Consider the following 21,888-nt stretch of genomic DNA (forward strand, 5'->3'; position numbering starts at 1 on the left):
AAAAATACTCATAAAACTATTTTAGTGTTTAGATACAAAGTAGCTTCCTTTAAAATGCCAGACACTGAAAAACTGTACTCCTAATCACATGACAAGCGGTTGAGTATTTTTGCATACTCCTCTTTCTAATATATACAAATAGAAGTATTTGAACTAGTATGTATGACTTTTTGTGCTTTCAACGGAAAATGTTCATTGAGGTAATTGTATTTTAATATATTTTATTATGCTATGGTAACTATCGATCAGAAATCCCTTGTTATACAGAAGCGTCTGGCAAAAGAGTTGCTTTTCTATCCTAATTCTGACTTATCATCTAATGGCCTCAAAAGGCGAGTACTGCGATCTAGTTTCGCCGCAATTTAAATGTGCCAAATTGTGTGTTTTTAAATTGCCCGAATAAACTGGTGTTGCTAATAAAATAAGATATTTCCTGGACGTCGTCACATTTTCATTGCATTGACTTCAATAATCCAAATCCGTTTCGATATCCATGCGCCGTCGAACAATTATATGAGTTTATATTGTCTATGCGGTCTCTAATTGGCTCTGTATGGCGTTTTGCATCTTCACCGCCAAAGGCAGAAATTCCTTTTGCATCTTGGCGAAATGCGTCTTAATGTGTTTGGTGAGATTATCACTACGTTTAGCCGCATAATTGCACGAAGGGCATTGGAATATGGGCCGCTCTGTTGTAAATCGACATTCAAAGCGCCGATGGCGACTCAAACTTTTCCGCGTTTTATATGATTTACCACATTGGTCGCAAGAGTGCTGATACCAGGTCAAAAGAAAATCTGAATATTCAAACCGATTCCGTGCAACACATTTGTATTCGAAACAATAATAGTCGGCGATGCGGCAATGATTCGATGAACGCCCGGTGGATGTGTATGTATTAGTGACGGATGTGACGTGATTGATGTGGTGTAAAGTGAGGTGAATTGAGTGGAGTTTTTAAAACAAGAAGTAGAAGAAGAAGACAATATGATACAATTTTATATACCTTCTACAGATTCTCATTTTGTTTTTCAATTAATTCAAATCAATTCAAAGTCAACAAATGAGCAATGATGAATTTATGAGCAAGAGTGAAACTTACATATACATATGGCATACAAAATCAAAAAATCTCTACAGAATGAACCTATGCTTACTCAGGAAAAACAAAAAAAAAAAAACAAATTGTAAAAAATAAATGGTTGACAAATTTCCATTTTACAAAAATAGAACATGATAATTTCCGTATGATTTCATATACTCGTACATAAGAGTATGCACATAGATATGCATATTCAAAACTAAACGATTGTCATTTATCGATGAAAGGATTTCTATATTATCAGAAATGCATTGAATCTAAATTCTACAAAACAATTCAAAATCATATTTTCGTCCAAACGTTTCTATAAAATAAAAAAATGTATAAAAGTTATCAAATCTCTTCCAATTTACAAGAAGCAAAAACATTATAATAGGCATAAGTACTTTATGTATATATGTATTTGCATACAGTTACCTATCTACATACACATCTAATACAATCAAACTGCACATGTAAAAAGAAAATCATAAAAATGCAAAACGAAATTGACGAGCCCAAAACTGAAAACAAATACTTGTATAAAAACTCAAAACGAACCCCACCCCCAAATTCATTGAATATATTAATATATTTATATGTGGTCATAAGTGCTTCGCATTATAAATTCCGTAATCCAAAAAGAAAAACGTAAAAACATAAAATAAGTAAATGATCAGCCATTTTTTGCTTTCAATATAAGCTGCATGTTTGTATTTGTATTTGAATAAAAATTACAATTTCCGTTTTAAGTATTTTAAAAATATGTATTTTATGTTTAAAATATACAACCAAACAAATGACGATAGCACAAAACACCAAGAGGCAATGCGACACAAGGCACTGATGGAAACACAGTAGAAAACTTGAAAAATGTATGGTGAGTTTAGCAGTGGGAAAAGCTGTTTGGAGTTTTCCTACCAAAACAAAAATGGAACTTGCACGTGCGATAGTTGAAGTAGAGTGTTAATGACACATATGTGCATGTGTGTATATTTACATCCACCCCATCGTTCGCATCGAAATATAGTAAATCGTAGTATGAGTAGTATTGGTAGTAGTAGCAGTAGGTGTGGAGATGTTATAGGCGAATGGTACAGATCTAAAAGAGATTTAGTTTAAAATTGATTAGTTAAGGTAGGCAAAACCGAAATACACACATTTTTAAATAAAAACAAGAGCTGAAACCAAACCACTGGACCAAAAACCATTATAGTAAAAACAAACGGAGAAAAACAAACCATTTGAAATGTCTGAAAGAAGAATACAGATATTGCATTTAAATATTTATTTTTATAATATCATCAAACTGAAAGCATATCATCAAATTTAAATTATATTTTCATTGTAATTATTTTATTATTATGATAATTTTAGAAACATTGAGTACACTTCAATTATACACATACATACATACATACATACATACATACATATGTACATATAAAGAGTATATGATTTTACCAAATAAATATTGGCGCAGTTCTCTTTTACATCTTTTATACGAATAAATTAATTAAAAAAGACTATTAGAATGGTCACAACACAAATTCATTTGCTTACATAACTAACAAGGTAGAAAAATTCGTGATCTTTTGGTTTACATACACATATACATCTATTTTATTGTTTTGGCATACCAAAAATAGTTACTCAAATTCACAATATATGTACTTGTATATACAATAAATTTATCAGCACAAAATAACTGTGTAATATTTCTAAAAGTTAATTAACGAACTATGGTAACTGCACGCACGAACCGCTGAACTTCGTTTATACTCGTATGAATATATGTGTAAAAGCTCCAGACTAGAAATCCAATGTCATTTCCGATTAGATGATTTTCTTTAGCCATTCACGTAGTTCAAATATGAAATTTATTTTTAGTATAGGCTGTGACTTAGGCGGACCCGCGGAAAGTAATGTGCATTAACCCGCTCCTTATACCTTTGGTCATAAATAATTTACAATCTAAGTAGGACCAACTGCACAGGCGCAGTACTGTTGATCCTTGGAGATCTTGTTAACCGTTAATACGTTAATATAAATATTGGCTAAAAAGCATTTATTTGGCTTTTTGTTTCCTTATAAAATGAAAAAAAAAAATTATAATATATATATATATTTTTTTTTTAATACTAAAATCGCGAACCAATTGTTTCATTTTTTTGTAATCGTACGTACATACATGCACGTACTACATTTGAGATAATAATAAATACATAATTACTGTAAATGAGTAAAATGAAAATACGATTTTATGAACTAAAAGTTGACAAATGATAATACTTTTTGGTAAAGTTTCATATCAGTCGTGTTCGATAGGACAAACATTAGTAATACTTATTCCTAAGTTTTGCCAGTATGCGTTCGTCCACACCAAAAAACTACATCACTTAAAAATTGAGACAGCAAAGTGAGTGCGATGCAAGAGAGGCGTTCTTTTTGGTCAGCCAAATTAATATAAAATTACTGAACTTGTAAACAAACTAAATTTATTTTCTGTAGAATTTGGTATTTTGTGAACTGCTGCCCTTGACACAGTTTGAAATTGCAGTTTATTTTGTCGCATCTCATTAAAAAATGGAAAATTTAGCTACAAAAAACGAGAATTTATGAAGTATGGCAATGAAAATTCTTTTGGACAACGCAACATTTTTTTAAACAATCCCAGAAAGTGATGAACAATTTTGTATTCGTTAACTTTCTGTTTTTCCCCCACTCTTTTGGAGAGAGTTTTCGCTTACGTTCTTCATTTGGAGTGATGTCTAATTTTGTTATCGAACACAACTTTTCTTATATTCCTAATTTCATGCATTAAATCAAATTCTTTGATGTCGAAATTAATATGACTATGTTATGCACTTTCGCACTTCAAAATTGGTATTAGAATAAATAAAGTAAAAAGTACAATAACTCAGTGAATAATAAATAAATGAGTATTATGTGTTATGATGCCCTCTGCTCCACGTAGGAACTATAGGAATATATATGTAAATATATGTCATTAAACTATAATAAATATTTATCGCTAATACGATATTATAATAGTTTTCTCGTGAATGTTTGAAAATACTTAATTACTGTTGTAAGTATATGGCATGCTATTTAAGAGACGCTCTTTTAGTAATGAATTTGATATAAGCTGTATGCCTAGTTTCATTTTCCAATCTTCTTCAAATGTATTCAAAGCTTCGTCCGTCGCCATTTGTTCGGGAGTTTTATTATTATCAACGCTACCAGGCAACGAGTGAGCGATTTCGCGTTTCATTGAATTTGTCGTTTTGCTGTTGCCGATGTTGTTGCCTATAGTCGTTGATGCTGGCACAGTTGCGATAGCTCCAACTATATCAAATGCTGGCTTAACATCCGTCGTCATTGCTTTACCCACATTTAGAGCATAAGCGGCACCAACTTCTCCATGGCGATTAAGTGATGCATTGTCTACCGTATAGTGACTTTTTTTCAGTGACAAATTTTCAGGCAATGGACCAATACAATCATTGGTGGTATTGAAGCCGGCATAGTTATTTTCATTACTGGTGCGGTTTCCGCTACTGCTTGTCGTCTGCTGAGCTATATCCGGAAGAATGCCGTGTTTCGATGTCAAATGTCGTACCATGTGGTACTTACGTCGGAAACGTGAAGGGCAGAGGTCACAGTTAAAGCGTGGTGGGATGCCAACACATTCATCGCGCGTGTGACGCTGCAAGTGACGCTTGCGCAAATAGCTTTTTCCACAAACTGTACAAAAAAAACGTGAATGCGAATTCTTAACAAAATTTTCTCTGCCAATTTGCTTTGACGTTTTAAATTTGTATTTGAGGCCTGTGTTTAGTCCAAATCGTATTTCATAGCAAATAACGATATCAATTCGAGGAGGATGTGTGCGATTTAACAGGGGGTTAAATGCGTAGTTGATGTGTAATGAGTTTTTATGTTATATGAAATGAAAACAAAAAGGAAATAAAAATTTATATAAAGTAATTAACCACATTCGGCAAACGCTTACAGTTATAAAACACTGCTTTACTTTATTTAATCGAATATCATTTTAAATTGTTGAATTTCTTTTTTAGACAAAATTAAGCAAAAAAGCACAAAGTTTACTCACAACTCACCGATGTCTACGACAAAAGGTAAATTACTGCATCCAAAGTCCATACGACGGAACGGTACGAGTACTACTTATGTACGCAACGAAAACGTGCTTGATCGGTAATCAGCATCAAGCACCGTTTAAAATCAATACGTTAAGATTTAGAAATAAAATACTGCTGTACGCCTACAAGTGCTTACATATATATTTCGAATTGCAAGGACAGCTCTAGATTCAACTACTAGTATTTCGAATATTAACAAACAAACTACAGTACGTTATTTACTGCAAATATATAGTAAATATACTTTCTAGTCTAATATTACCAATACGGCATCAAACCGTAGAAAAAAACTCGTACATCGAAACTTCATCAGAGCGTTTTTTTTGTTGAGAAAACGACCGATTATTCTCTTGTATATTATTTTATTAAATTCTTTCGGCAAAAACCCGAGTCCATATCGGCGGCACACACATATATTTTGATGAGCCTTGTACCATGTTGCTCAGAATACTTGGCAATCTGAATCCACTAACCCGTATGTATGTTTATGCCATTGTATCGGTATTTTCAGACACCTTTAAATGTGTACATATGTTTGATCTGTAAAAATTGTTTGTACACATACTATGAATTATACATATATTCAATCACACAGGCTCTTTATTATGTCATTTCCATAGGTTTTTGCAATACAAACTATAGTTTCCTTTTTAGGTATATACAACTTATGCTAATGCTATACACGATAATAAATATTGAAGTTAACCGCGCTTAGTGCTAGACTACAAAAATACAATTGGAAGATCAAAGGAAAACATTGCAAAAACATGGTAGATGGGGCAATATTTCCAAATTGAAAGAATAAGATGTATGCGGCGATTGTAATTGGCACATTATTCATTGACAGTTGTCGGCCGCAGTTCGCATTCACATTTTCTTGTTGTGAATTCCGTGCTTCTGCCGCAAATGTAACTTCAAATCATATTTCCAAGAACAAGAAAACGCACAGAACTCGCACTGAAACTGAACGGTAGCTTTCTTTGTCGCAGACGCTAAATGAGGCGACGATTTGTTCGAGGAGCTGTTCGGGTTGCGTGTATTGGCAATGCCACCGCTGCTAGCACTTTCGGCTACATTATTTCCCCCTCTACATATCACCTTGTCTACACTGGTAGCGGCTAATTTTTTTCCAACACTGTGGTCTGTTGTAACATTTATCGTTGTGCCGCTTACTTTTGATGCGACATCTTGCACTGCTGTGGCAGTCACTGCTGTTTGTGGCATGAGCATTGAGGTACCGATTAAATTTGCTAATTGGATTGAAGCAGCAGTTGATATTTGACAACCACTACACTTGCCATGATGTGCTGCGGGTGTGGATGAGGCAGGCATGCAAGTCGACACATGATCGGCGATTGATGCTGGTGGTGATGGTGCTGTTGTTGTTGACGTATTTGTCATATTATGCGGCGGTATAACTTGCAAATGCTGATGTTGGTGTTGCGCTTGGCGCTGAGAGTGCTGAAAAAAATGGCTTCTACAACATTTGTACATTGTGCGAATGGACACTTCCGGTTCAAGAACCTCGCACAACAAATTCGTGGCAGTTGACAGTGGCATAGATGGAGGCACTGGAGTTTGCGTAGGAGTTGATGTGTCTGACAATGTACCAGCAGCCGTGTAAGAAGGAAGAACTGCAGAAGGACCAGCCTCCAATCCTATACCAGCCATCTTTAGATTGTGCTGGGAATTATTGGCAACAACTTCACTTGGACTGTGATGATTTTGATTGCCATCATTTCGATCTACACCAATATTGTGCCGCTGCTTGTTATGAACCACCACTGTTTGGCTGTTGCTATTGTTGTGAATGTTGACCGCATTCGTTGCAGAAGCTGCTGCGACGACGACTGCCGCTGCTGTAGCAATATTGTACAATGTCCGTAAATCTGAAAAATTGATGATTTCGCATTGGAAATGGTTTTAAGGTGTTAATGTCTTGCTGGCTAATTTCCCCTCCCCTCCCCCTCTTTTTCACTCCATCAATATTATTTATTATACACACATACATATCTATATTTAAAGACTGCGATAATGGAAAAGCAAATAATGTACATGTAACGTACATACATACATACATACATATGCATATACTGGAAATGTACTGTCACATGTGTTGTGAAAATGAGCTCCAGTAGAACCCACATGAGCGCAGCAACCCAGCTGAAGATCATCTACACCCATTATTAGGCTCCAATTAATAGCACATTCAAGATTAATGATACGAGATTAGAAGATATTCAAAGGGGTCTAGGCGGCCTTCAATTCATAAACTTAAAATGTAATTTATATGTATATATGTATACCCAGCATATGTAGAAACATTTCGGTTAAACAGCGTGTTATTTACCACCTATTGTAACAATCGTATACTGTTTTTACACTTCGCATTTATTAATAATTGGTTATGTACGAACATACATACATACATATATACAGGCGTATGCACATATGTAGTAAATACATACATTTATTGAAGTAGACCTTGTAATTTACTTGAAATTATAACGCGGATATACAATATAGACTTAAGCCATTACATAGTATTTACAGGAAAAGTAAGCTGTCTTCGATTCACCAACTACCTAGCAAGTAGTGAGTGAATAAAACAAAAAATTCCTTTTGAATCCAACGTTGAATATGATTTGGCAGCACTGCCCTATTTTCATGTTGACAAACTGTTACGTAAGAGCTTATTCCCGCTCAAAATGTTATGTAATTCCCCTTTATTTTCAAAGCAAAATATAATGAAAACAAAAAAATATTTCTACTTATGCTTGGAAGCACTTGCATAAGCGTATCGCTTGTGAGCTAAGCGGCTATACAAAGTCGCTGATCATCGTACAAGTTTTTCGCTTGACAAGCAACGCAATCCTGTACCGAGCAGAGAAGTGGTGAATCGAAAGCGGCTCATATCTTAAAAAAAAAACATAATTGATAACGTAAAACGTGGTTTGCTAAAATGCAGAATTTGGATTTTAAAAACACACGTGTCTTGGCCTTCATACAATACGCGATCTTCAAATTAAAAACTCTATTTTATATAGATGCACAAAATTTACATTTATTCGGATAAAAACTCACTTAACAAATTCTCTCATTGTTAATGTTTTTATTTTATATTTTACTCGTTTCTTTTGCATATACATACATATACTGATACAACATGTACAGACATACTTTTAATTTATACAAAACTTCTCGTAAACCCAAGTTTTTTGTGTTTATGAAAGTTATAAGCCTTAGAACTAATTATAAAATCAAAAGCACGTTCCATGCCACTCAAAAGCATTTAGATGGATTTTTAATTATTTGGTCCAGTCTCGTGGTTCTGAATAACTTACCAACAAATTTAATATCTAGGCAATTAAACATGAAATATAAAGTTTTAGAAAAATTAACATTAAAAACTGAGTTTTGCAACTCCTAACTTTACAAGTATTTTTTCCTTAACATACCCAGTCAATTTTTGAGCATCAATGTATGAATGTGTAATGAAGGTCTCTTCGGAAAGGCATCAAAATACGCAAGCAAGCAGAATATTCAGAATAATAACCTTACGATATTCTAAACTGTCATATTTGTACCAAGCGTCACTCATTCCTTGAAACAAAGAAATTTACTCCGCGCTTTTGACGCTTGAAAAATGTCGCAAGTGAGTCGAAAATATTCTTGGTTTTGATTTTTGCAGAACAATTCCTTAAAGCCCAAATTTCAAATAATCAAAATTTATATTTTAATGTCCTTAAGCGAAATCCTAACTCATCACAGCTAGAATAAATATGGCGAGAGAGCTCGATACTGGACGGAAGAAAAAAGGTGTAAGTTGCAGGGAAGTGAAAAAATAAACAGGTCCAACCTTCTAATAACATATAAGAGAAGAAAAAAGGATAACAATGGTTGTAAAACTGGTTTTAAAGTTAGGCTAAAGCTATGTCACACCTTGCATGAAAGGCGGGTCGGTGCGGTTCTGTTCATTCGGAAATGAGAAGAAAATATATCACCGTGATATGATTTTACAGTCTCAAAAGTGATGTTATTAGGGATTTTTATTGGGATATTTTTAAAAACAAAGCATGTTCTTAAATTTTTTTCCCGCCCTTACATCCAACAAAAAATTATAATTTCTTGTTTCGCATATACATTCGACTATCGAATTCAATAACACTTTTATTGCCAGTAAGTCGCACAAAGAACGCAGTCTTAAATATACCAAAATAAAAGTAAAATGTCGACGTTTATAATATATTAGCTGCATCATCGGTCTAATCTTGATGCATTTCCGAAGAGACCCTGAGTATTATAAAGCACAAACTTCTTTTGAACCTTTAGAATTGATATAGATTAGCTTTTTTTTTGTTTTGGTCACTAAGTTAAACTCTTTGGTCAGGTTATGTCAAAATTATCTGCATAAATATTGCACACAAATTTTACCACACTACAAAACTATCGATCTTTTCAAAGTATTATTGCTCCAAAAAAATAACACTTAAGCGCTTATTCCGCATTTTCAACCTGGAACGCATCTACCCTTTGTTGCCGCTGTTGCTGATACTGTTGTCGTAACTGGTATAATGCCTGGGGATGCACCTGTTGGTGGTAGGTGTTATTGCCTATCATACCTACTTTCCCCCTGTGCACGTTTGTAACTCCTAATAAATCCGCACGCGACTGTTGTTTGACTTTGTCGTGCTCTAAATCTAACTTGTCGGAATCACTTTTCTTATTGTCGTCGCCATTATTATCACCTTCCGCGTCCAAATCGACCACATCAACACCCATAAAACTGGCTGCATCTGACGTAGAAGTCGCATTGAATGGAAGCGCTTTTGTTGCAACTAACGACTCTTGCAACTGCTGGCCGTGTATTTCAGAATACGGCAAGATTGGCGGTGATAATGATCGCTGCAAGAGTTGTTGCATGCGTTGTTGGGGCGGTAGGCGATGTCCGAACCCATGTGTTCGGATGCCATGATTACTACTACCAGCGGCACTTGTTGGCCGCCGAAACAAAGAGCGCATCGCCATTTCAGGATGCTTTTTCCGCACATGTTGGCGTAAATGATCGGCACGTTTTGTCCTGTGCCCACACACCGAGCACACCATGCTTTTACCCTTACCACACTCTTGACGCAGATGACGACGCAGGGTGCCATGGCGCCTATAGGTTCGATAGCATTGTGGACACTCATAGTTCTCTTCGGAATTATCGAGAATCTGGTAACGTGAACTTATAGCAATGCTGCCTGAGAATATCGATTCAGTGCTTTCAATTGTGATGTCATGGCTTTCTTGAGGATTATTTTGAAATGCGTTACTATTTTTGTTATCTATAAGTATATTCGCTGTTAACGATTGTTGTTGTGGTGGTGATAGTGGTGGTCTCGTAAATGTAGCGCCGGATGGACGAGTATTTGAATTGGAGTTGGTGGCGATGATAGTGCTATTAGTTGAATGTGCGAAGGAGGGGAAATATCCTGAAATTTGGTGTTTAGTTTTTAATTGAATTTTTTTTCTTCAAATTTTCGGTGGGAAAAGATTATATTTTAATGCTTTTTTCTGTTATTGAAAAACTCATAAAATAAATAGGAAACAGTTTAACTTTTGAATTAAATTAGAGCAACGAAACTGTACGAAATATGTAATTTTATGTTTCTCGTGTAGCTGCGTGCGTGTGTGTATTCTTTTGACATATACATATTTATGTAGAATAATATTATATGTTGTATTTTGCTTTAGTGAGTATATTAGGCATGCCAATATGTATTAGAAAGCCAGCGCGCTTTTCTGATCTGTACGAATAAAGATCGCAATGGCTGAAGATACAATTTTACAATCACAATGCACATTCTGGGTTGCAAATCTCCAGGGTTAATAGTTATTTATTTTTTTTTATTTTATTTTTCGTTTTAGTTTTGGTTAATAAAGTACTGTGTTAAATAACTACTTTTGTTAAACCGATGGTCCTGTCTGTACATATGTAGTAAGAACGAAGTTTTGAAGTGTAGTGAAATGTACTGCGAAACGCGTCCCCTACAAGAAAATCCTGGACTACTCTTTCGAAGACTTTCCTGAACCTCAACGCACCTAAAATGGGCTTGCTGTTATCTCTCAACTGATTTGGGATGTCACATTTTTTCATTTTAATTTTAATATACATAAGGCTTGTTCGAGATACGTAATAAAGCGACATTAGCAACTCAGCCCGGATTTATATCCGGCAAGGATTGTCACTTCAGCAACATTCCCCGTATATGTTTGGGGTGTGTTTATGCTGCTTCAACAACAACAACCCAGTTCCAAATGCCAAGCTGATACTTTTCTGATATTCGGCACTTATTTTGCATAGATGGGGGAAGGTGAATAAGGAGTTTTCTATAAATATTTGCCTTGAAAGGGAGACTTTAAAAATCGTGCAACATATCGGTTGAGATTGCAGCTCGAACAAGTCCATACTAACTGGACTTTTATGAACGTTTGTACATTAATGGAGCAATTACTGCACGATGTGTGTAAGTATGTAGGCATACATCTGTCTCAAAAAGTGCGTTTTCCTGATCCATAATTAAAAATTTTACTCATTTGGTCTTAACTTGATTTATTTATAATTTAAACTTCGATACAGGTTTTGCTGCTTTTGTTAATGGCCGATTTTACTTGGGTACCTATCCACACATAAAAAGTCGCACAAAGCATATTGAGCTGGGTATCTAAAAAATTCACTTAACATGAAAAAACTTAAAAAACTATTTCAAACAACTTTATTATAAGCAAGAATTTTTAAAATTTGCCTGCATGTTATATTTTAAACAAATTAAAAAGTCCGGCTGGTTGGTTCGAATCTCGGTGAAACACCAAGATTAAGAAAAACATTTTTCTAATGGCGGTCGCCCCTCGGCAGGCAATGGAAAACCTCCGAGTGTATTTCTGCCTTTTTCATGGCTCTCCTCATAAATATATATGCCGTTAGGAGTCGGCTTGAAAATGTAGGTCCCTCCATTTGTGGAATAACATCAAGACGCACGCCACAAATAGGAGGAGGAGCTCGGCCAAACACCCAAAATGGGGGTGTACGCGCCAATTATATATATATATATATAAAGTCCAGCATCGTCGAAACATTGCATTGTGTACGAAGTGTCACACTTAAAGAATTCACTAGGACAGTCAGATAATTGAAAAAGTATTCCGACAAATCAGCAGTTAGCATCGTTAAGCCCCTTTTGAACAAATGTTTATTTTCAGTCATGAATTTATAAAGCTGTATTTTTACTTGCCTTAAAATGCCAAGCAATTGAATTTACTATCATTTTTGTTATCGCAGCGAGAAGCCGTTTTACTGTTATATTATGTTATTTAGACCTACTTATTTTAAGAAAATACTTACATGTGCCACAATTGTTCTTGAAAATATAGTTTCTAAATTGTTTTTGTGGTCAAATAAAAAAATGCTAAATTTGTTGGAAAGTATGTTAGCAGCCTATTGTGATCTTGCGGCATTGAGCTGTTAACTATGGATAGCGTCATCCAGTCGGATGTATTGTGGAACATAGCACCGATATCAGTAGGAAAAGAAAAACGAATGTTAAAAAGAAAACGCGAAAACATATTGGGATTAAATATATTCCGTTACATATGCACATACGTATGTAATGAACAAGCAATGAACGACGGCTTTTAAAAAATGCTTTGAGACTCCTGTAGACGAATAATCTAGAGGTTTTGAAGAATGGAGGGTAGAATTGTTGTAGTGGTTGTTATTGTTGTAGCAGCATAAATACTCCCCATGCATATACGAGGAATGCTGCGGAAGTAACAGTCCTTGGCCGGATATAAATCTGGGTTGTTCCGGTTACGTAGAACCGACTGTCGTGGGAACGTCATATGTTCCGGATTAATTTCAAGCATGGAAGTGTTTAAAATGGACGAGCCGTGTACACTTGTACATTTTTTTTGTTGTTTCTAAAAAATACTCTCACGATGCTGATCTGTATTGTATATTTTAGAATTTTAAATTTAGAAATTGATTTCAAAAATTTGTATGTTTGTGTACTTTTCCTGTAATAAATATCCAGCAGCAAAATTTAGAAGTTATTAAACTTTTGACTTCATGCCCATGCCCATGACCGTCCATAAAAGTTGCCAGATTTCCAGATTTTGTGTTCGAAGAGAAAACATTAGAATATTGGTAATATTTAATAAAGATAGATATATGGAAAAAATATTTATTTACTTCTAATAGGAAAATTTCTTATTTGCGTATATTACAATCAGCTAAGAAGTACGAATACATCTGGTAAAAACTTGTCTAGCAAAATATTTCCACTTTCCCTTAAAAGGGAATGCAGTCCACTCAATTTCCCCCTTTTCTTTGCAAGTTTTGTGAGTACCCAATCGCCAAGCAGTAGCCGAAAATAAAACAGATTACGCATTCCATGCTTTCACTGCCCTTTTGAAATTTTAGAGCTTCAAAAGCTGGCATTTTAGTCTGAGAGCATACATTTACGTATTTACTCGTACAGAGCTACCTAGAGTGGGAATCACAACCGCTGTATTACAGGGTTTTTAATGTATTTATCGTTTTCGGTGGGGAATTCTACCAACTTTGGCCGTACCAAGAGTCAAATATCCATGTATTGTTGTGTAGCCGTTTGAAGAGGCGGCATAAAAATTTGGTTTGCACGATTCCCACATTCTTTTCTTTATCATTTTCAATATCCACTTTCACCTATTTATGCAAAATAATTGCCGAACGTCAGAGAAGTATCAGCTTAGTATTTCCAACAGGGTTACACCAGTTTACAAATACTGCAACACTGCCGCTTTTATTAAGAGCCTCGAGAACATGTCCATAGTTGTTTAAATAACTTCAGAGGCAATACGAAATAAAATTCATAAGTAAACGGATTCTCGGGAGACGTTGCCATCCAAGTTTTAGGGATGTGATTTCTCGCCTCGGCTCACTTAAGGAAAAATTTGCATGTGAAAACAACAAGAAAGTTGTCGAGTAAAATTCGCTGTTAGCGAGTATGGTGACACCTCATTAGACTGGTGTAACTCACTATTTTACAAATAAATGTAATTTTAGGCGGCTATATTTCAGTGCTGCCAAGATATGTTTATTTATGCCAGTTGCTTCATCCATTCGCCACTTGCTAACGTTTGGCGAAAAGAAGTGGCCTTTAGAAAAAAGGTGGAAATGAAAGAGTGGAAGTGAAAAACAGAATCCCTATTGTCGTATTCACACAGTATTTGATTGAAATTCACTCTCTGGTTATAAGTCCTCTTCTTCTCTCGCAGTTTTCTTTATATTTTACAAATGGCATTTTAGAAGATATCCTCTTCCGCATAGCGCCTTTCAAATCAATCTCTGTATACTGCTAAATTGGAATTGGAGAAACTTCTTGTTATTGTTTTTAACAAGTATGCATTACGAGTTCATTAATCGCTGTTAGAAACAAAGTTGAACACAGCGAAAATATTTTATTATCATCCTTTTTTACCAAAGACAACAGTTCCAACTTATAGAGTTCAATTTAATGGTCCTCACTGCAAATGCATGCAGCAAGTACGAGTAAATGCTTCATTGTTTAATTATAAATGCGTTCGATTTTTAACCCAATGCGATATATGTAAGTATGGATATTTGTATGCCGCCTACTATTTATTCAAATACATGAAAATTTCCGTATGTAACAATTCATTTACGATTATTTGGCACTTCAGCATTTCAGATACATACTTCATTAATTCACATTAAGCCCAAAGTTGGTCGTTATCCTTATCTCTGGCATGAACAGTACGCAAATGTCGGGACAAGATGTCCCTGCGCGCATATCTATTAGAACATATCCTACAGGAAAATCGTTTCAGTTGGCCTCCACCACAGGCGCTTTTCAAGTGTCGGTTCATGGTAGACATGCGGGAGTAAACTTTTCCGCAGTGAGGACAAGCAGGCAAAGTTCGGATACCCGTGAGAGGGCTGAAATTGTTTTCTATGTTAGGTATGCAACGTATGAATATATTTGTAATAGTTCATTACCTCAATTTGTTACCAGTTGCACCAAGGGAACTACTGAAACTGCATGGAACTTTGAGCGAAGAGTGAAGCAAATCTATATTTGATTATGTTTAAGACAATAGAGTTAATTCTATAGTTATGTATAAGTAGGTGTGAGTAGAATGGAAACCCAGAAAGAGCAGACATTCCCTACACCAAAGATCAAATGAGTTTTTTAGAGGTTTGAGAAATTAGAAAAACCGTACTCCGAAAAAATGTACTCCGGTATGCGCTCTATTCAAAAAAGGGTATTAAAAACACATAAAACACTCATATTACCAATGCAGGAGATGTATTAAATTGTACTTGGGGGCCAGTGGCTTTATGCTCGCGATTTTTCTGACCATTATCGTTGTGATGACGATAGACTATGATCAGACATGGCCCATTGCCAAATGCAATCGTATTTTTTGACAAGTTTCATTACATTTCACCTTGAAAATAGTACTAAAGGAATCAATAATCGAGTCTTATTACTTATTCAATACAAATTAAATCACCCTGTAGTAAGAGTTTACACAAGTATGTATGTATGTAAAAATCGATCGATTTACATTATGTATAGATGTATATCGGCGCGAATTGCTGTCCATCTTAGGCGCGAAGTTGACCCTTTTCCGAGTCTTTGGCATGCACAGTGCGGATGTGGCGCGACAAAGTGTCACTGCGGGCATATTTATTGCTACACATCCTACACAAAAACTGCTTCACTTTGCCAGAGGCACAACCACTTTTCAAATGACGTTGCATGGTGGAAACGTGTGAGTAGACTTTTCCGCAGTGGGGGCAAGTCGGCAAAGCGTCGCTACCAATAAAGGTACTGAAATTGTTTTCAACAGTTATTCATATGTGTGTAGTAGATTCTTAAACGTTTTTACCTAGATTTGGTAGCAGTGACATCAAGGAAACTATTCAAGCTGCATGCAACATCGAACGCGGGATGAAGCAAATCTGTGGATCATACAGGGCGTTTTGTTATGTATGTTTAAGACCATTGTTTAAATTATTGCATTTCTATATGTCTGTGAATAGCAAGGAAAACCAGAAAGAGCAGTTTTTTCTTAACCAAAGATCGAAATTCATTTTTTAACAGCGAAAAGTACGAGTACAAAAAAACATGCTATACTCTTCCACTCAAAACAAAATATATACATATTATATTGTTCTCTATGTCCAAGGTTAACTAATAATTGGAGACAAATATTTAGAGTTGGAAATACGTACTATTGTTACTGCCTGCTCGTTATCTACAAATCTAAACCACATACATAACGGAAGTTGATGTACTGTTAAAATCACGTTAATCACAAAGTTTAGTATTTGAAGACTATTCAAATCTAACGTGAGATAATGAATTGAACCGAAGTTTCTGTTGACTCTTTTCAATTCTCAGAAAACTATCCCATATATCTCTTTTTCATATTTCTTCAAACGGCCATTTTTAACAGACTTTAAAAAACTAGTGCAATACAAACTCGAAAAAAATTTTGATGTAATAAATATTTTACTTTAAGCAAACACATTGTTTTTGTTGTGGTTTTTTCAAGGGTTTCATCATTTGCTGACCATATTTTTTTATATGATTTTAGTCACAGTTTCTTTGTACATATGGTTTTCTAAAGGCGCATGTGGTTTAATTCTAACTATCTACTAATTTTTTATGCTCACATTCTGTTTAGTGTATGGACACTTACATTTAAAATGGATTTCTATTTGACGAAAATCATACGTATTCCATTAACTCTGATTTAAAAAATCTTCCAAAAGTAAATAGTTCTTGGTGGAGTAAGGACGAGAGTATGCCAAGGTCAAACGCAATGCCACACAGTCTCTAAATTAAAGTTAAATATCGATCCAACGACAGTCGGTGCTACATGACCGCAACGCCCGGATTTATATCCGGTCAAAGACTGTCACGTCAGCAGCATTCCCCGTATGTAAATATGGAGAATGTTTACGCTGCTACATATTTCATTTTTTCGATTGCATATTTTTTTAGAACTTTGGTAGTAGAACTGAAAAAGGCATAAGTGTAGGACAAATGCGACTCTGTGTATTTTATTGCCCACCTCCCCTGCATATCTGCGAGCGTTCCCCTATCCACCACCTGGGAACGCGACCGATGGGCGACAGGCAACAGGAATTGAAATATCAACTTTTTTGCAATGATTTAGTTCACCAGGAGCATTTAGGTTAGAGTTCATGTACATGTGTAAATGTGTAACAATACTCAATGTGATTTTGATATCAAAGAGACAGCAAACATAGCCGGTTAGTCAACTATTTCCTCAGGTGTTATTTAGTGACTACTGAAAGTCTCTTACGATAAAGTACGAGAATAATCAACAAGTCTCTACAAATTAGAGCAAATATTTCTCGCACCTCCAATCTATCATAGCTACATAGCTTGTAAAAGAAAAGCATTTTCACCTAAGAATAATTTGCGTAGAAGCCATTTCATACATGTATTTAGGAAATTCCCGTTAAAATTGAATGCAATGAAATCAAATGAAATATCACTGACTTATTAAAAAACTATTTTTTTACCAAAGTAACCATAACATAAACCAAACAAAACTTCAAAAGTATTATGCGGACTCTTAGCCGTCATTGGAACCACGCACCGCTAACCAAATTCGGTCGCCGATAAAAGATGAGGGCGCTGGACTAGGCTTCCAACGTGAATTAAATATTCCTTCTTTCAATTTTAAAACTTGTCCGTCCTCGCAGGACAATTGTTAAACAAAAAAAGACTTCCGTGAGATGGATGCGTATGTATGTACAACTCCCTTAATGGGAGCGCGACCAATAAAATTCGAGCTTAGGAGTTTCGTTATAAAAATATTTAAATGCTGTAACTTAGCGTATCTTTTTTGTATTATGCGTTGCGCAATTTGTTAATTTTGTAAGAAATTTATATTAGAAAACGTGCATTGTTTTTTCAAAATGAGTTCCGCGTATGAGAAGAACGATTTTAATCAGAATTCCTATGTACACGCCCTAAGGTCTAAGAATGTCACGTGCATCTGCAACAAAAATAGTTAACACATTGTGTGCGGGACACGTAAAAATACGTTTTTCGCAAACTGTGGGTAGAGCGCGGGTCACGTAGTTATACGTTTTTATAGATGGGTGGTAGAATAAGGGAAATAAAGATATACGGGTTATTAATGTTTGTTGTTACCCTTTCTCATACCTAGTATTACGATGTACAAACATATACAAATCAAAATAATAACGGTAAATTGTGTTTAACAGTAAACATCATACGAGCAAATTTAAAAGCAATTAATTTCAAAATAACTCTTATTTCAGTTTTAGTTAAGTGGCGTAATTCACAGTATACAGAAAGTAGCTTTATTTATTATAATAACGATAGAGAATACATTCTAAGATAAGAAAATAAAAGTTAAAAAAAGAAATCAGAGCCTTTTTAAATTTATACTGCTTTTTAATAACAATAAAATTCGCGCACATTTTTCAATAAATTACCCGCTCCAGCCGTAAAGCACTGGCACAAAACGCCCGACCACAATGTGTTAAAGAAGCCAAAGACGTTCATAAATAAATGGGTGCAACGGATGCAATTTCCCCGGACGAGGCCCAAAAAACAAAATATCTCTCCCAAGCAAGAAAACAAGATCACAAAGCCGAGCTTATAGTTGCGTGAAGCTGAAACAGTTTTAAGAAGTGGTGGCATCAATGTATCCAAAGAGACGATTTGAGGACGTTTACGTACAGAAGACCTCAAATTCCGGAACTCATTGAAAAAGCCGCTGTTCTCATTCTCTTGCATTGAAAAAATACCTGCATGGGCTAAGCAAATGCAGAACGGAATTGGACAAACGGATGAGTCTTTCGCTTTGTTTTATAAGTCGGTCCGGTCCTGGTGTACTGCTTATCGTCGGCAACTTCATCGAACTGTTGAACGCAGTTTTGATGAATAAAATTTACCAAAAAGCATAATTTCCGTCAGCAGCGAAGATGCTTGGAAGAACCAACCAACTTGGGATTTTACCAGAAGAGAACAATCCCAAGCATCGAAGTCGAAGGTGTGTAGAGTGGAAATAATCGGATTGGCCTTCGCAGTCGCCTGATGCCAACCCTATTGCAAATGTTTGGGCAAGAGTTAAGCAAAAACTCAAAGGAAAACAAATATAGACGGTCATACAGCTATCAAGGCAAATTCTGCAGCTTTGAGCCCAATTACCTCCCCAACTTGCCCAGAAATTAACACAAATTATGACTCCAGGATGTGCAACCATTTTAGCTAGTGGTGATGGAGACTACACATTTTGTTGAATATATTGCGTACAATAAATGTGCTATTGTAACCCCATACAAAGCAGCTTGTTAGAATCGAATTGGTCAAATAGTTTCCAGGTCACGCTTCTTTCAGCCCTTCAAACAAGTAGCACTGTCGCAATATTGAGTACGGCGAACATACCCACAGTTTTCGTCCACTTTTTATATTCTATTAAAAAGTTTGTTCCTGTAAGAACAAAGACGGCGATCTGGTGACTGACATCCAGAGCGTGCTTAAATTACGGAGTTACCTATAAGTCGCGATGCCTGAATTTGGTATCCCCGCAAAACTAATACGGCTAGGCAGTATGACGTTCCTCAATACCAGCGGCACCATCAGAATTAGGAAGTACTTCTCCAAGCCCTTTGGTACCAAACGACGTTTCAGACAGGGTGACGCAATGACGTGTGGCTTCTTCAACTTGATGTTAGAGAAGATCGTGCGAGCCGCTTGGCGAGCTTACCGCTCAGGCACAATTTTGTATAAGAGCGTACAGTTGTTGGCGGGTGCCGATGATATATTGACATCATTGGCCTTAACAACCGCGTTGTTAGTACTGCCTTCTCCAAACTAGATAAAGAGGCAAAGCGAATGGGTCTGGTGGTGAACGAGGACAAAACGAAGTACCTCCTGTCATCAAACAGTCGGCGCACTCGCGTATCGGCACCCACGTCACTGTTGACAGTTATAATTTCGAGATTGTAAAAGATTTCGTTTATTTATAACCAGCATTAACAATGTCAGCCTGGAAATCCAACAGTGAATCTCTCTTGCCAACAAGCGACGAACAAAACTAACACTCTACAAGGCTCACAACCGTCGTAACGTATTTCAGAAAGGTTCTGCGGAAGATTTTTGAACATTTGCACGTTGGCAACGCCCAATATCGCAGGCCATGGAACGACGGAGCTGTATGAGCTTTACGACGACGCAGACATAGTGCAGCGAATAAAGGCACAGAAGGCTAGCTTGGCTGGGTCATAATATCGTCCAGCGTGTAGTAGCCTCTGCGTTGGAATGATCAGGTGGAAAAGGACTTGGCTTCACCTGTCGTGTCCAACTGACGCCGGTTAGCACAAGAACGACTGGCCCGCTTTGTTAAATTCGGTCAAAAATCGCACAAGCGGTTATCGCGCCAATTAACACATTGTGGTCGGGCGTTTTGTGCCAGTGCATTACGGCTGGAGCGGGTAATTTATTGAAAAATGTGCGCGAATTTTATTGTTATTAAAAATCAGTATAAATTTAAAAAGGCTCTGATTTCTTTTTTTAACTTTTATTTTCTTATCTTAGAATGTATTCTCTATCGTTATTATAATAAATAAAGCTGCTTTCTGTATACTGTGAAGATGCGGTCGTTTACTCGAAAAAAAGAAAATTTTAACCAACAAATAATTAAATGAAGTAAATAATGAAAACTAATAATGTGTTAAGGTGTGGTAGCGCTCAAAACATTTACCTCTATGAAGAGGTACGCCACAAAATGTGCACATAAAACAAGTTTCACTTCGCACTTTTTGAGACGCACACACACGACATATTCTTTGCGCATATTTTTTCTTCCCGGTTCCAACAATTTTCTCGATAACGTGTTTCCTCATATCCATTGACAGTCTTCCTGGTGGATCGGTTTTAGGCGCCCTCTTCCCGGAAGTAGATGGTCCTGCCTCTTGAGCGTTGGTATCCTCTTCAGTTGGTATCGAATCAGTAACCCAATGCAAAGCTACGTCGTTTAAAAATTTTTTATATTTATTATTTTGATTTGTATATGTTTGTACATCGTAATACTAGGTATGAGAAAGGGTAACAACAAACATTAATAACCCGACCCGTATATCTTTATTTCCCTTATTCTACCACCCATCTATAAAAACGTATAACTACGTGACCCGCGCTCTACCCACAGTTTGCGAAAAACGTATTTTTACGTGTCCCGCACACAATGTGTTAAGAAGAAAAAAGTCTCACGACCGATCATTTAAAAGCCCCGCTTAAAACAATTGTGAAAATCTGAAAATTCAGTCGATGTGCGGCGTTTGAGAAAGTATTTCCATCGAAAATAGCCACATCATCGGCAAATGACTGTTTTCACCTGACTTTCACTCCGACTAACTTTTTTCCAAAACTCAAATTACCACCTCACCTTGATGAGACAGTGGTTCTCAGTCAAGGGAAAACATAAAAGAAAAGCAGCGGCGAGAGTTAAAGTTGACTCGGGAAAATGCGTATAAAATGTTTCGATGATTTTATCTGTTGGCGTAGATAGTACATACCA

General features: G+C 36.0%; 1 protein-coding gene across 7 annotated transcripts in view; it reads right to left on the reverse strand.

Moving 5' to 3' along the window:
- The window catches only part of LOC129243467 (longitudinals lacking protein, isoforms F/I/K/T), a 98,219-nt gene that overhangs the window by 45,777 nt on the left and 30,554 nt on the right, over positions 1-21,888 (reverse strand). Inside the window, exon 6 of one of the 7 annotated variants that reach the window (XM_054880508.1) lies at positions 5,830-7,136. The exons of 5 other annotated variants lie outside the window; for them this stretch is intronic. In XM_054880508.1, coding sequence (XP_054736483.1) covers positions 6,115-7,136 — 1,022 coding nt within the window. In that variant the 3' untranslated portion in view covers positions 5,830-6,114. Of the gene's footprint in view, positions 1-5,829; positions 7,137-8,302; positions 10,725-21,888 lie in introns of those variants that run through there. One more of the 7 variants, XM_054880511.1, reaches the window with a different exon arrangement.

This window comes from Anastrepha obliqua, chromosome 4, assembly GCF_027943255.1.
Source record: "Anastrepha obliqua isolate idAnaObli1 chromosome 4, idAnaObli1_1.0, whole genome shotgun sequence".
Lineage (NCBI taxonomy): Eukaryota > Metazoa > Arthropoda > Insecta > Diptera > Tephritidae > Anastrepha > Anastrepha obliqua.